The 16934-nt window shown below is 39.9% G+C and overlaps 1 protein-coding gene across 23 annotated transcripts in view; it reads right to left on the bottom strand.

Annotated features, from left to right (window-relative positions):
* ENAH (ENAH actin regulator) overlaps positions 1–16934 on the bottom strand; it is a 172095-nt gene that overhangs the window by 66789 nt on the left and 88372 nt on the right. For 22 of the 23 annotated variants that reach the window (XM_037895638.2, XM_037895644.2, XM_037895645.2 and 19 more), the window contains exon 3: positions 14259–14436. In XM_037895638.2, the coding sequence (XP_037751566.1) occupies positions 14259–14436 (178 nt within the window). Of the gene's footprint in view, positions 1–3776; positions 3919–14258; positions 14437–16934 lie in introns of those variants that run through there. The other variant, XM_037895639.2, reaches the window with a different exon arrangement.

The following is a 16934-nucleotide window of genomic DNA, read 5'->3' as shown; positions in this document are numbered from 1 at the left end:
ACAATCGCCAGGCAAAAGTCCGACAGTTCCAACCAGGGGATCGGGTGATGGTGTTGGTACCCACGGCAGAAAGCAAGCTTCTGGCCCAATGCAGGGGCCCTATGAGGTGGCTGAACCCCGTGGGGGAAGTAACCTACAAGATGAGGCAGCCAGGACGCCGGAAACAAGAACTAATTTATCACATTAACCTCTTAAAGCCTTGGCACTAACGAGAGACGTGTCTAGTGACCCAAGAGACCCCGATCCAGGGAAATAATATGCAGGAGCAGATCAGGATATCCACTGATCTGACACCAAACCAGAAGGAGGAGGTAACTGAGATGATAAGCCGATACCAGGACGTGTTTTCAACCAAACCAGGCCGGACCACCGAAGCATATCACCACATTATCACAGATCCTGGGGCGAAGGTAACTTTAAGGCCCTATCGGGTCCCAGCAGCAAAAAGGGAGGAGATCAAGGCAGAGGTAAAAAAGGATGTTGGAGCTGGGAGTCATCGAAGAGTCCTACAGTCAGTGGTCAAGCCCGACTGTGTTGGTGCCCAAACCTGATGGCACCACTAGGTTTTGTAATGACTTTCGCCGGCTGAATGAGATATCCAATTTCGATGCATACCCCATATCGGTGAGTTAGTTGACCGCCTGGGCAATGCCCGATTTTTGACCACCCTTAATTTAACAAAGGGATACTGGCAGATTCCCCATGCCAAAGATGCGAAAGATGTGGCATTCTCTACACCAGAGGGTCTGTTTCAATATACTGTTGTTCTTTTTGGACTGCATGGGGCACCTGCCACCTTCCAGCATCTTATGGACAAGCCCCTATGGCTCCATACCAGTTATGCAGCGGCATACCTGGATGATGTTATTCACACCCCCGACTGGAAACCCACTTAGAAAAGGTGGAAGCGGTTCTGGACACGCTAAGACAGACTGGCCTCACAGCCAACCCAGCCAAGTGTGCGATAGGGCTAGCTGAGGCTAAATACCATGGCTACATTGTAGGAAGGGGCATGGTCAAGCCCCAACTAAACAAACTAGAGGCTATCCAAAATTGGCCCTGGCCGAATCGGAAAAAGCAATTCCGGGCATTCCTGGGTGTGGTGGGGTACTACCGATGATTTCTTCCCCATTTTGCTACCAGAGCGAGTCCCCTGACAGACCCCGGGGTCCAGACATGGTGAAGTGGACAGATGCCGCAGAGAAAGCATTCATGGATCTACAGACAGCCTTTGCAGTAACCCCGTGCTTATAGCCCCAGACTTCAACAAAGAATCATTTTACAAACAGATGCATCTGAAGTAGGATTGGGAGCTGTCCTATTGCAGATGGTCGGAGATGAACACCCAATCCTCTACCTCCGCAGGAAACTCCTCCCGAGAGAGCAGAAGTATGCCGTGGTTGAAAGAGAGTGCCTAGCTGTGAAATGGGCCATGGAAACACTACGTTATTACCTTCTGGGACAACGGTTTACCCTTGTGACCGACCATGCACCCCTCCAGTAGATGCAGCGAAATAAACAGGAACGCAAGGGTGACCAGATGTTTCCTGTCCCTACAACCTTTCCAATTCACCATAGAACACCAGGCTGGAAGCCACCATGGCAATGAAGATGGCTTGTCACGAGTACACTGCCTGATGTCCCAAGTTGCCCAACTCCGTAGTGTTGAGCCAGGGATATGTGACAGGGTCAGGTCAGATGGCTATAGGAGAGTAATAGAAGGCAGATATATTAGCCCCAGGCTAAGTAGGTCCCTTTTCCCTGGGTAAGGTAAGAGGGAAGGTTCCAGAACAATCAGGAACCTTCTGGAGACAATTAAGACAGGCTGATTAGAACACCTGCAGCCAATCAAGAAGCTGCTAGAATCAATTAAGGCAGGCTAATCAGGGCACCTGGGTTTTAAAAAAAGGAGTTCACTTCAGTTTGTGGTGTACGTGTGAGGAGCTGGGAGCAAGAGGCACTAGGAGCTGAGAGTGAGAACGCGGACTGTTGGAGGACTGAGGTGTACAAGCATTTTCAGACACCAGGAGGAAGGTCCTATGTTGAGGATAAAGGTGTTGGGAGGAGGCCATGGGGAAGTAGCCCAGGGAGTTGTAGCTGTCGCACAGCTGTTCCAGGAGGCACTCTAGACAGCTGCATTCCACAGGGCCCTGGGCTGGAACCTGGAGTAGAGGGTGGGCCCTGGTTCCCCCTAAATCCTCCCAACTCCTGCTCAGACACAGGAGTCATCGAACTGGACTGTGAATTCAGAAACACGGCCAAGCTGAGGCTGCTGTGAAGCTCCAAGGCAAGCAAATCCGCCAATAAGCGCAAGACCCACCAAGGTAGAGCAGGAACTTTGTCACAGTTAGATATTACAAAAAACTTTCTAACTATAAGTATAGTTGAATATAGGAATAGCTTCCAAAGAAGGTTGTGGAATTCCTGTCACTAGAGGTTTTTAAGAACAGGTTAGACAAACACCTGTCAGGGATGGTCTACATAGATTTGGTCCTGTGTCAGTGAGGAGCTGGACTGATGACCTCTCGAGGTCCCTTTCAGCCATACACGTCTATGCATTTATAATCATCCATTTTATCCATACCCTCCAAATCTCTAGTTTTATTTCAGCCATCACTTTGTTCTACCTCTCTTTAGAGACTGACATGGGTGTTCATCTTTTATACTCACAGCACACTTGCTCTACACCAGGGGTGCACAATATCTTATAGCAAATCAAACCTGGGTTTTCAGTTAAGAGTTTGGAAAGGTATAGTGCAACAAGAACCCAACAAACACAATTACTCAAAGAATAATTGGACCAAACACCCCTAAATTTGACTACAGATTGACCTATTATCTATACTAACATCCGAAACAAAAGCTATGCTGGGGTAGAGGAAAAATCTCTCTTCGTAAGTATCAAAGTTAATTGTATCAATACTATGATCAAATTATTGTATTTTACTTTAATTCTATCAGAGTTTTTAAATATGAATGCTATTATCTGCCTAAAAGACCACTGTCTATGTTTACCTACAGTACTAAGAAATGTGACAATGTGTTAAAAATAAAGTTGGCATAACGTCTCCAAGGTTGTGCACAAAATCGTAAATGCAGCACTCTGTTAAAAAAAAAATTGCTTTAAGACAGTTGCGACTTGTATTAGTTTTACTAAAGATCAATACCTAGCATCAACAGAATTAAAATTAAGTAGTTTAACAAAGTTTACATACATTAAACTCTCTTATCCTCAAAATGAAAGATACATCCGTGGTTTCTAAGTTAGGCCAATTGCAGAGTTTTAATGAAATTCTTTGACTCTTACTCCCAGACTTTCACTCAATGCTTTTATGCAATACATTAGTGAAATTTAGGATGCTATACAATCACTTAGTTAATAGTTAGAGGCAAACAGAACCCTGCTAAACACTTAATGATCCCCAAAACTGTAATACAAATAAAGTCAAAGGTAATACTTCTTTCTATGTTATATACAATAGGATTATAAAGGAATAGCAATACACTGTCAGACAAAGACTAATTACAAAGTTCCTGTTATTAAAATACATATTTTAGTTCAGTGTTTTGACACACTGAAAGGGTAATCTTTCCAACGAATCCAAGTTGTTCTGTATTTAAATTTGCTTGTGGAAACTCTGTTTCACTAAAAGATTAACAACAGCTATTACTATAGAATCTAACATTAAAAAATGAAGTCTAACAATCTTATACATTTATCCTCCTTTTTTCCTTTAATCAATTTTACATTTAAACAAGAGAAAAAAAAAACTTACAAGCAAAAATGGAGATATTATCCCATTTCTGACAACACAGATACTGCCACATCCCATTACTATTCTGGCAAGAAGAGAGGACAATGCCCTCCAGAGAACTGTCAGAATGCAAGTAAACCACCATTATTGCAACTCAGCAGGATCAGCTTCCACCACCCCCCCTTACACATTTTATAGATGCATAATGCAATCTGAAGTTTAGAATTCTTGAAGAGCACTTCTGAAGGTTTTCCCCTGTCTGTAGCAGGTTCTTAATTTCATTCTGGTAGCTTACTTGTCACATATTCTAATAAGGCTGTTTGAGTTCTTACTGCAGTTTGCATTCCCGAAGACACTAAATTATTCATTCATGATATGCATAATGCTAACAGCACTCCCCCTACCAGCACTGATTCTGTTAACTCTATCTTTGCTGCTTAAAAACCAAAGAACTATAAATGAACATACATCCTCAGCTTTAAGAGCATTATGTATTTTGTAAGATTTGACTAATAAAAATGAACTATGACTAGTCTGACTTCAAGCCTTAGTTTAGTAATCAGTAGTAACAACAGGTTTCAGAGCAGCAGCTGTGTTAGTCTGCATTCACAAAAAGAAAAGGAGTACTTGTGGCACCTTAGAGACTAACCAATTTATTTGAGCATAAGCTTTCGTGAGCTACAGCTCACTTCATCGGATGCATTCAGTGGAAAATACAGTGGGGAGATTTATATACATAGAGAACATGAAACAATGGGTGTTACCATACACACTGTAACGAGAGTGATCAGGTAAGGTGAGCTATTACCAGCAGGAGAGCCGGGGGGCAGGGGGGGATGGACACGGACCATTTGTAGTCATAATCAAGGTGGGCCATATCCAGCAGTTGACAAGAACGTCTGAGGAACGGGATGGAGGGTGGGAAATAACGTCTGAGTGGGGGGTGGAGGGTGGGAAATAAACATGTGGAAATAGTTTTACTTTGTGTAATGACCCATCCACTCCCAGTCTCTATTCAAGCCTAAGTTAATTGTATCCAGTTTGCAAATTAATTCCAATTCAGCAGTCTCTCGTTGGAGTCTGTTTTTGAAGTTTTTTTTGTTGAAGAATTGCCACTTTTAGGTCTGTAATCGAGTGACCAGAGAGATTGAAGTGTTCTCCAACTGGTTTTTGAATGTTATAATTCTTGACGTCTGATTTGTGTCCATTTATTCTTTTACGTAGAGACTGTCCAGTTTGGCCAATGTACATGGCAGAGGGGCATTGCTGGCACATGATGGCATATATCACATTGGTAGATGTGCAGGTGAACGAGCCTCTGATAGTGTGGCTGATGTGATTAGGCCCTATGATGGTGTCCCCTGAATAGATATGTGGACACAGTTGGCAACGGGCATCAGAATGCATCCGATGAAGTGAGCTGTGGCTCCCGAAAGCTTATGCTCAAATAAATGTGTTAGTCTCTAAGATGCCACAAGTACTCCTTTTCTTTTTGCAGTAGTAATAACGTAATTTCAGAGAAAGATTTAACTTTCAACCTGAAAATTATTTGTTAGTTTCCAGATGAAACTAGTATAGCTTTTTCTTTTTCTGATGTGTATTTGTTGGTTTTTTTCTCTTTTGCAATTTAAGTAAGAGATGCCTAGGATTAACTAAGATTGTTAGGGGAGTTTGGTTCTTTTAAATTGTCCTTATACCAACTTATATCCAGAAAACCATATACTCATTTAAAAAACACAAGAAACAAACTGATGGTTAGAAAAAAAATGATGCCAATCAAACCCAGAGGATTCCTACATAAATTACAATTATTTTGAGATAGAAGCAACTATATGGAACAACCTATGCAACTACTACAGACACCATCCTATAAGCATCTTCTCTCTCTGCCCTCATCTCCTTTCACTACTAACTCAAAGTCCCCTCTGGATGCAAGTCGCACATACAAATGTATTCTTCTCATACTCATTCTTAAACCACTCGCTTGGGCTAGCATTTCTTGAGACCCTAAAATAGATACTCCACAATAGCATTTGTTGTTCCTTCCCAGTTCAGATAATATATTTTCTGAGAGGTCTATCACAGGGGAATAGATTGTGGTCAATACTAGACACCTCATACTATGTTACTGTTGTTTTTTTTAAAACACGAGTATTATATGGGCAACCCTGAAGAAGAAAAAATCAAAGACATGTATGCATATCATTAATTACCTGTGCCTTCCCCTATTTACAGCTATTCTCTTAAAAGACTGAATATTGTAAGTGAAGGCTCTCAAATGATTCTCCTCATAGCTTCGCTCCCTTAACATTTCCCCTGTCATTTCATTCACTTTTTGACTGCCAAATTGAACTTTTCAGGAAGCAGATATCAGGAACTTTCCTTCTGTTACTGTGTGAAACAATTTCCCTTCCTTACATCTACAGTATGCAAACCTTCACAAGAAGTACTATTGTCTTTGCTATAGGTGATTGTTCTTGTACTCACCAATACCAATTTAAAAATACACTCCTGGAAGATTATTAACTTAAAATCAGACATTCCTTTCAACTGAACTCTGGATAACAGTGCTAGATATCTTGTAGCTGTCAAGGTTCCTTCCCCACTCTGAGCTCTAGGGTACAGATGTGGGGACCTGCATGAAAACCTTCTAAGCTTACTTTTACCAGCTTAGGTTAAAACTTCCCCAAGGTACAAACTATTTTACCCTTTGCCCTTGGACTTCCACTGCCACCACCAAATGTTTATCTGGGTTTATTTTATTAGGAAAGCGTTGTTTGGAAAAGTCTTTCCCCCCAAAATCTTCCCAACCCTTGCACCCCACTTCCTGGGGAACTTTTGCTAAAAATCCTCACCAATTTTTGACCACAGACCCAAACCCTTGGCTCTTAAGAACAATGAAAAAAAGCATTCAGTTCTTGGAAAGAAGAATTTTAATAGAAGTAACAGTAAAAAAGAAGTAACAATAAAAAGAATCACCTCTGTAAAATCAGGAGGGTAAATACTTTACAGGGTAATTAGATTCAAAACAGAGAATCCCTCTAGGCAAAACCTTAAGTTATAAAAAGAGACACAGACAGGAATATCCATTCTATTCAGCACAACTTAATTTCTCAGTCACTTAAAGAAATCATAATCTAACGCATATCTACCTAGATTACTTACTAAATTCTAAGACTCCATTCCTGTTCTGTCCCCGGCAAAAGCATCACAGAGACAGACCCTTTGTTTTTCCCTCCCCCCAGCTTTTGAAACTATCTTGTCTCCTCATTGGTCATTTTGGTCAGGTGCCAGTGAGGTTATCCTAGCTTCTTAACCCTTTACAGGTGAGAAGATTTTTCCTCTGGCCAGGAGGGATTTTAAAGGGGTTTACCTTTCCCTTTATATTTATGACAGTAGCTGATTAAGGATCCTGATGCCTTCTGACCCTCTTAGATGTATGATTACCCACTGTTTCATTCAATCTTTCAAAGCTTCCTAATATTAACAACATTAAATACTAAAATATTAAGTATAAAAGTAGTTAAACTTCAAATTGAAGATTTTTTGGGCAAAGTCACATTTTTAACATTTACAATGATCCAGATGACCTCTGAAAAATACCAACATGATTAAGTAATATCACTTCATCAAGTTATGAATAACTCTACAATTTGTCTGAAGAATATGCCAAGTATAACTGTCATGCGAAAAGAAAAAACATTTTAGTGTGTTTTCCACAACGCAAGAATAGTTCACTAACATATGATCAAACCAATTGCAACTACACACTGGCAGTCAAATTTCATTATTTTTCTTCTATATTTTCTTAGTCTGCATAGTAAGCAATTCTTGCAGCAGAACTGGACAGGTATAAATAGGATTCTCCTATTCAATTTGAAGAATCTGAAGAATTTTAATATTGTTACACATAGATCTAGGTAAAGAAACTTTAGAAAGACCATTGCAGGTAAAATATATCCTCTTGAAGATTAATATTTTTAAATATAGATTTCTCAAATTTGTTTCACCTTTCACTATTCCATCTTGGGTTAAATACATTTGTAACTATTTTAATATATAGTAGACAACTCAGAAGGACCAAAAAATTAGATCAACCTACCCAATAAGGAAACTGCTCCTAAACACTAAAATTCCCAGTGTAACATTCTTAAAAATTTGTACATACTTTAAAAAAAGAAAAGCGATTGAGATTTGCTTTTATAAAAAGCTATTTAAGTTTGGGGCAGTTTCAGCACATTTCCTAGCAATAGAAGTGCTGATGACATTTGAGCTGCTGAGCCAGTGATTTGTCCAGGTGAAAAAACTTCCATGATGTAACGAGTAACAGAAAACGGGATAGAGAAAAGCCCTGCACTTTAAAGTTGTTGTTAACTAGTGCAGATAAATATCTTTCACATATGTACATCAAAAGAGGTTTTTGTTTTTTGGTATGGAGAAACAAGGGAAACTTAACTATGAGCTCCATAAAACAAGCTGGATGATGAGACATCCTGGTTTTCATATTAAATTAACAGGTTGGTTAAACGTCCTTGCCTGATGATCAAAAGTCCAGGGCCCTTTCCTTTGCCACAGCTAATTTAAAGTGTATCTTGGACCAAAACATATTCAGAGTTTGGGCACACCAAATAAAGATATTTATTTGGACGAGAGCTAGCTAGCCAAGGCTTAATCCTGACAAGACTGAAGTGATATTGATTAGCAGCTAGAGATGCCAAGAATAATATCTGCCCCTTTAATTGAGGTTGTCTACCTTTAGTTGGGTCAGGTTTATGATGTAAAAATATGGTTGGGCTCTCAGCTGCTACCAGGAAATCAGGCAGCAGCAACAGAAATGTCAGGTTTTTATCATTCACAGATAGCCACAGGGTTGCAACCATTCCTTTCAGATTAGGACCTTGCAACTATCATCCATGCCCTTGTCACTTCAAGATGAGATAAATATAATGACATTTACACAGAGCTGCACCTTAGAAAGCATTCAGAAACCGAAGCAGAGGAAGAATGCAACACTCCGCTTGGTAAGTAGAGTACCTGACCATGATTCTATTCAATCTATGTTTCATGTGCTGCACGGGCTACCTATAGGTTTGTGTGTGATTTTTAAGGCGGTTTTGACCTGTAGAGGTCAAAATGGTTGAGCATCTATGTACTGGAATGCCTTTACCCATGTCATGCCACCACAGCTGAAAGCAGCAGAGATACTAGACGTGAAGCCCCACTAAAGGGACTGCTAGCAGGGCATTCTCTAGGAGAGCTCTATGGCTTTGGAATTTACTCACTTTGTCCAAAGTAGTCCAAATCCAATGACCTACAGGAACACCACAAAAGCTCATCTTTCCACCCTCTCTCTTCTCTCTCTTCCCCCCACCTCAGGCCCCCCCCCCCGCCCCAGCTTTTGGGGAAGTGGTTAGGGAGCAGCAGGAAGGGGAAGATTAATTGAGTTGTTTGGTTTGTTGATAGTGGGTTGCGTTGATTGTACGGCTGTGTTTTAGTTATATTTTGTTATTTTTTCTTGTTTCAACTTTTAAAGTTCTGCCAGGAGTCCCTCGAGAATACAGACAGGCACTCTTTATTTAGACTTGTATGAACTAAAAAAGAAATCAATTGTTCAGAACAGACTAATACAGGATGTATGTGTGCAGCAGACTGCTAGAGCTTCTGCTACTAAAAAAGTAGCAAGAGTGTACTTGTGTGTGACTGGATATACTTTATACTAAATAGTACAAGACCCATCAAATTCAAGTAACCTGCACACATGGACCATTATAAATATTTCGGTTAAATGAAAAACTGGACGTGTTGGCTGTAATTGTTAAGGCATGAGAGCACTGCTGAGTCTCATGCAACCTCATTGCATGTGTCATTTCAAGTCTTTACGGCAGCTCAATTCTGGTGAAGAGGTGATTATTAAAGTGGCATAATGTCATAATAAGGAAAATGACAAAGTGTTCAATGACAGCTAAGAAAGAAAAAAGTGCAAAACTATGACAAATGTGATTCCATTTTACTCTACGGTGGTTCTTATATTATGCCAGGCACTCATACTATGGTGATCGATGCCAGTACAAACCCGTAAGATAGAGGGGTCCAGAATAACACTGCTACCTGAAGCCTGAGCTCGGAGTGGGATACCAAATTCATCTGCTTCCATCAACCCTCAAAACTTATTAACCTCCCCAAAAAGCAGCACAGATTTGAAGAAGATGGATTCTACAAAAAATCCAAACATTTTAAAAAAAGATATCTCAACTAAGAAGAGTGTTAGTGGCTCAGAGTGTGAAGAGACTTCTCAAACTCCAAGTGACAGTCAAATCAGGCAGAAATGCCAATGCTGAAGAAATCAAATGGTTACCAAAGCGGATATTTTGGAGTAGATCTCCGAGTTTAAGGCCATGAAAGGATCTGATGCCCAATCTTCTAGCAGTAATGAAGAAAGCTACTGACGTGAAAAGAGTATGTCACTGTGCCAGAAACTGGCCTAAGAGAAATAAGTGAGACATAGTCATATGGCACTGATGGAACAGAGAGAGAGAGAGAAAGAGAGATGCAGCTTAAACTGGATGATATAGGAAACAGAATGAGAAGGATCATCATCAGAATTAAGGGAATAACTGAAAACACTGATGACTAAAATACAATCTGGTATATAAAAACTTTAATTGCAGAGTTGTTACATCTGAGCTCTCTGGAACAGATGAAGTTCGAGAGAGCACACAGGGTACTGCTTCCCTGGCCTGGACCTCATAATAATGGACCCAGAAATCTAATTGTGAAATTTCACTATCTGAATATGAAAAAGGCCAGAGAGCATTCACTGCTCATACTCAGAGGCCACAAGCTACGATTTTTCCATGACCCCTCTGTCCTAACTTTAAAAAAGAGAAGGGTGCTGGGGGGAAATTACAGCAGCACTCAGGATCGCAGATATCCACTACAGATGTAAATTCCTATTTAAACTCTCATTCAGCTTCCAAAATCAGTATTATACAGTAAGAAACTTTAAACAAGAAAAAGGTCTCGCACATCCAGGATGAGGCACAGGCCCCCTTTGGCCTTCGGAATGAAAAAATACCAGGAGTAAAACCCTTTCCCTCTTTATTCCATGGGAACTTGCTCTATGGCCCCCAGTAGTAGGAGGGCTTGCAGTTCCTGGGTGAGCAATGACGGGGAAAGGGGGTGGGAAGGAGGGACAGAAAGAAATTAGAGGTGTACCTTACTACCACTGTACTGAGAACCCAGTGGTCCGTAGTTATAGCGGTCCAAGCAGGGAGGTAAGGCAACAAACGGTGGGAAAATAAAGGATGAGACAGATCCTGGTTGCAGGCTGGGAGGTCACTCTACCACTAAAGTATATGAAAATAGCAAGAACTGATAACTATCCACTAAGCGTAACTATTTACAAAGAAAAAAGTTCAAAAAACCACTGAATAGGAACCACCTGCTAGAGCAAGGGAAGCGTTCCAGCACCAACACTGGCGTAAGAAGGAACTGAGGGAGGAAGGGGGCCGGCGGCATCCTTATACTGCACATATGGGCGCCACTTCAGAGGGTGCCAGAGCCGGTTCCCTACAGAAACCACTGAGGGTAAAAACTTCTGGCACCGGTGTATGTGGTGAGCACACACACCTACAATGGAATGGACATAAGCAAGCACTTGAAGAATATATGATCATTTGAAGGACTGCAGGAGCAAGTTAAGTTGATCACAAACTTATTCAACTTATTTCAACATCTGAAAAAAATATATTTTCAATGTAATATATAATATGATACTTGTCAAATCAGAATGATTATTTCATCTTCATTTTCTCTAAACAGGAAGTCTAGTTTTAGCTGTATTAGTCTTATAACCTGGAATCATATTTTATTTGCAGATCTTTGTTCAATAGCTATGTAACAGCAAGCAGTATTATGCTTAGACAAATAATTTTTGTTCATGATTTTCACTATACACCAATATTCTCTAGGTTATCCATTCCTAAAACAATTTTAAAATCAGTTATAGTTAAAGTAAAATAATATTAAATTCATAGTGATTCTCCCAGTGCCTGATCTGAAGCCCATTGACGTTAATGGGCTTTGGTACAGGCCCACATGATTTCACATCAAGTATATTCAGTTTGTAAGTTAACTGCTGCCACTGAGAGCTGTGGGGGGCCATGCCTGCAGAGGTCAAAGTAAACAAAATGTCTCAAGGCCCACCTGATGGGCCGCATGCCAAAGGTTGCCAACCCCTGTTCTAGCCTGACAAACTCCAAAGAATTAAGCTGTGTTTTTTTCCACTTACATCACTAGTATCAACAACTTATCCTTGATAGCATACTATCTGTAGTTACAGTAGCATGTTCATAAGGCAGTTGTTTTAAGGGATTTTGCGGCTACCATTCACAATTTAGTAGCAGTATGTAAGTATGCTACCTGTATTCAGAGCTAAGTGCAAACTGACTATTTTTATTTAACTGTTAAAATGTAGTGAAATACTTAGGTCAGAATGAATTTAGACTACTTATTCCTGCTTTCTTATTTTCCTATATTTAAATAGGTCACAATCTGACTTTATATTCAACTAAGCTTAAGGAACAAAAGGTAGGAAGCTAAAGAATACTGTTTACAAAATAAGGAACATGTATACAGGGAAACAGTGTAATAAAAGAAGCAATCTTCTCTTTAGCATTATATTTACTACTCAATTTTTTCATTTTTGTGCTCAAGGTAATCTGATTCTTCTCGGCCTTTCCCTTATATAGATCAAAAGTTCTGTATAACCAAAGTTTCTCTAACAATTTAGTTGATGTATGAAGCAGAACATAGACTTTGAAATGCTAGTAGTAGAAAGAAATTGTTTTGATTGGCTAAATAAGTAAGTGGGTTTCACTTGAAGACACAGGTAATACTTCTTGTTGACAAAACAAATCACTTTTCTGACTAGCAACATCTTACAAAGGGCAAGCATTCCAAAACTGTTCTATTTCAAACTGTTTGCACAGTTTACATGTTGCTGTAATTTCCTTGTCCTTTTCACAAACAAAATATTTGGATTGAAATAAGAGCTCTCTCCTTAATGGCACAAACAAATTCTGACTCACTACAGAATCAAGGGAAAGTTTGGTAGCGAGGAACAACAATTTTATACATGCATGAATATCTGGCAGGGAAAATATAAAAACCCTGGAAAAATAAATTATTACTTGCAGAATTATCATGACAATTTATCATCACCTGCAAAATATCTACTTGCTGATTCTCATAATGATGAGGAAGCAATTTTACTTGCTTACCAAAAAAATTGCCCCAGGAAATTTTGCATACCAGCTATATTTCTTTCACTTTTCCCTCTTGCATTTAGAGCTTTTTCCATTCTCCCATCCTGCCAGCATGCTGCTAATTAAGGTCACATTGTAACTGAAGACATTAAATATCTTCACTCCTCATCCAAATTCCCCCCAATGAAGGTTTGGGCAAGAATTTTATCCTTTATTTTTATTTTTATTAAGGATTCACACAAAAGAATTAGATCAACTATGAAATGTGTACAGACTATACATTGAAGCAATGTAATTTTGATTCACTTAAGTGTCCTACAAACTTCCAGTATCTTTTACAAGTTTATAAACCTGGAACAAAATCCAGGATTTACATTTCACTGTAATTTGGAATTTACTACATAATTTATGTTTATTTGTGTTTATTACATACAATTGTTAATCTAACCAAATGAAATGAAGAATACCGATACTTTTCAATACTATTTCCAACTCTTCTAAATTTGAAATCATCCTTAAAAATTTTAACAATCTGGCAGGAACTGTTCTCTACACTAAGGTTTAAGACAGCAAATCTAGGTTAGGCTTAAATTCTAAAGATTCCTTCAGAAAACCTTGCAGATATAGCTCAAGAAGCCAGGATGTTGTCAATTCTCTGTTACTAGTGGCTTCTTTAAAAGTGAGACAAACTGGAATTAAGACAACAATATGCCTATTAAGCTTACCAACTAAAGCACTGAATCAATGGGGGCTAAACTCCCAGGATAGGGGAAGAGATGTTAGATTTTCTTCATTTGACTTTCCCTTTTAATAATAAATTAAGATATTATATACACAAAACAAAAAAGAAAAATCTGTATAAAATTCACAACATTTTCTCTAGAAAGGAAAATCCTCAAAAACATCTTGAGGAAAGAAAAATTAAGATTTAAAATTTAATTTATTTTCCACATTTCTACAAGTAGTAGATGAACTGCTCTCAAGGATGGTATTTGTGTGAATGATAATCAAAACTGGTAGGAGAGTTTAGGCATATAAATACACAATCAACTGAGGTGTCTGGAGGCCCATCCGTACTAAAGAAATAGTATCTTCTCCACTAAAAAATCCAGTGTGCATTAAGAATCACAAAACTTGGCATTGAAAGGTCAAGAAATTCAGATTTCAGTTTAAATTTTTCATCTAATCTCTATATTCTGAATAATCTGCAGTAAAAAAAAAAGTTTAAAAGTCTTACCAGTTTCCTGTGAATTCAACACTTCTAAGGCATGCATCATGGCACTTGCGAAGACATTGGCATCTTCTTTACTGCCAAAGTTAAGACCATACACCTGTCTAGCATCACGCCACTGGTGGAAGGTCTGCGTAGCTTGATTGTACTTCAATCCTTTTGGAATGGCACAATTTATTACCACCTACAATGACAAAGTAAATACTTGTAAGTAAATTTTAAGTCTCAAATATTTACTGTAATTTTTTCCCCCCCAATACATTTAAGCTTTATTTAATTTCTTTCCTGTAGACATTTTTGATTATTTAACTGTTTCATCCTGTTTTTAATAGATACAACAACACTTAGCTACTCATCAGGAGACCAGGTAAACTTCTCCTTTTAAGCCAAGTCCCAACACTGCCCCAAATCTGGGGGAAAACCTGGGGGCCGTCAATTTCTGCATAATTTTAAGTTTTAATTTTGTACTTCTTTGAAATATATGAACTTTCTGATGTGAGCCAAGACAGCGTTTTCTTCTGGACTTTGAGAAGTATTTACTGTCCCCTTTTCTCTCAGTGGGGTGTTACTTTGCTATTATTAAGCTTCACAGTTCAGTGTCAACATTGACTGTTTTTTCTATGACCATTTCATCAGAAATAACCTTGTAAACTGTGAATGTGTGTGTGCTTGGATATCAGAAGTTGTTTACAACCCACAATCCCAAAGGCTGTCTTTGAGCTTTAACATGTCTGGTGGCTTTCTGTGCATAGCAGGCAGCAAGAAAATTAAAGAGATCTTGGGGGTGCTGAGTAGATAGATATAGGTAGTTCCAACAACGAGATAAGCTTATGGATACTCATTTGGCAGGTAATTGCAAGGTTTAACATGGACTCCACTCTACACAGATAACCACTCTTCGCCTGCCAAGCAATGTTGACAGTTATGCAAGAGTGGCGCTACTTGTGAAAGTCTCTGGAAGTACTACTCAAGAGATTAAGAAAAATAATGGCTAAGGAAGTGGTCTTCTAATGGCCTTCTAATGAGCAGCACTGTACATGAAGTGATCTGTTTTAAGTGTTTCAAATATACTGAGATGGGGGTTGCCTTATATATGGTTCACTACAATGACAAAAAAGTCTGCATTAAAACACAGCAATTATTTACACTAGACAATATCAGTTGGCTTACAAATAAAAGCAGTGACCGTTCTTATTGATCCTCATATCCCTCCCAGGCTCGGGCACTGCACAGAACCTCTCCAGCCACGGATCCAGAACACCCCTCTAGATCAGGACTTGCAAAGGAGCCCTTAGGCAGCAGTCTTATGGCTATCTTCTGTATGGCGGACAGCCAGATATGGGACTTTTAGGGCCCCTACATTGCATAAAGTGGCCAAAGTGGGGATGAAGGTCTGTCTCACCTGAGTATATCAATAAATGTAGAAGTTGCCACAACTGTTAAATGTTTACAAATATAGTCAAAGTCCTTCCCATTTTGAGATATTTTTAAATTAAATGTAAGTATAGTTCAACACTGAAAATGTAAAAATGGCACATTCTTACTCCACAGAACTGATTCCTGTGTGTATGTCCAGAGACATACTGTACTTAAACAAAATATAATATGTTGTACTCCTGTTGGACCTACAGAGCCAATACAGATGAAGAAACCAGAAAAGGATACTGGTGTGTTTGCTAGAACTCAATATTTGATGACAGAATCTTAATTGTTTGTGATGAGTGAGCCAGAAAGAACGAAGCTTAGACATGAACTGTAAATCTCCACAGGGATAAAAGACCTGTGGCACGGCTGCAACTGGCCTGGGTCAGCTGCACTAGGGCTCGGGGCGCTCAGGCTGTGGGGCTAAAGATCACTGTGTAGATGTTTGGGCTTAGGCTGGAGCCCGGGATCTGGGACCCTTCTGTGGCACTGCACCCCATATTCTTCACACTGATATTATTATGAGATATGATTATGACATAACTATATTTTATGCAAGATGGGTCATGTGAGATGTAACTGAAAAGGTTATGATTTACTGAATATGATTATCCTATTTGTATGCATGTATCATTTTTGTATCTGCAGTTATGAATATTGACTATTAGTCTGTATTTCAAATGTAGTTACACCTGGGTAATGCCCACTAGACAAGCTGTTTTCAGTCTAGATAGTGGGTGGGAAAGGGCCTATTCAGGGCAATGGGCCATTAGGCAAAAACAACAGGCCTTAGGAGATGCTTATCTCCCACCTGGTGAGCCATCCAGTGAATGCTCCAAACAGCCTGAGAGTCATGGCTACTATAACTCTACAAACATAGGTAGGCAAACTTTTTAGCCTGAGCGCCATACAATTTCTATTCCCAGATGTGGCGGGCATGAATGCTCACAAAATTGCGGTTGGGGGGCAGGAGGGAGAGTGAGGGCTCCGGCTGGGGGTGCAGGCTCTGGGGTGGGGCTGGGGATGAGGAGTTTGGGGTGTAGGAGGGTGCTCCAGGCTGGGACTGAGGGGTTCAGAGGGCAGGAGGGGGATCAGGCTGGGGCAGGGGCACATGGAGAGGCTCAGGAGTGCAGGCTCCAGGCAGTGCTTACCTCAAGCAGCTCCCGGAAGCAGCAGCATGTCCCCCCTCCAGCTCCTACGTGGAGGCATGATGGCCAGGCAGCGCTGCGCACTGCCCCCGTCCGCAGGCACCACTCCCAC

Source organism: Chelonia mydas, chromosome 3 (assembly GCF_015237465.2).
Source record: "Chelonia mydas isolate rCheMyd1 chromosome 3, rCheMyd1.pri.v2, whole genome shotgun sequence".
Taxonomy (NCBI): Eukaryota; Metazoa; Chordata; order Testudines; family Cheloniidae; genus Chelonia; species Chelonia mydas.
This window is presented reverse-complemented; position numbering and strand designations above follow the sequence as displayed.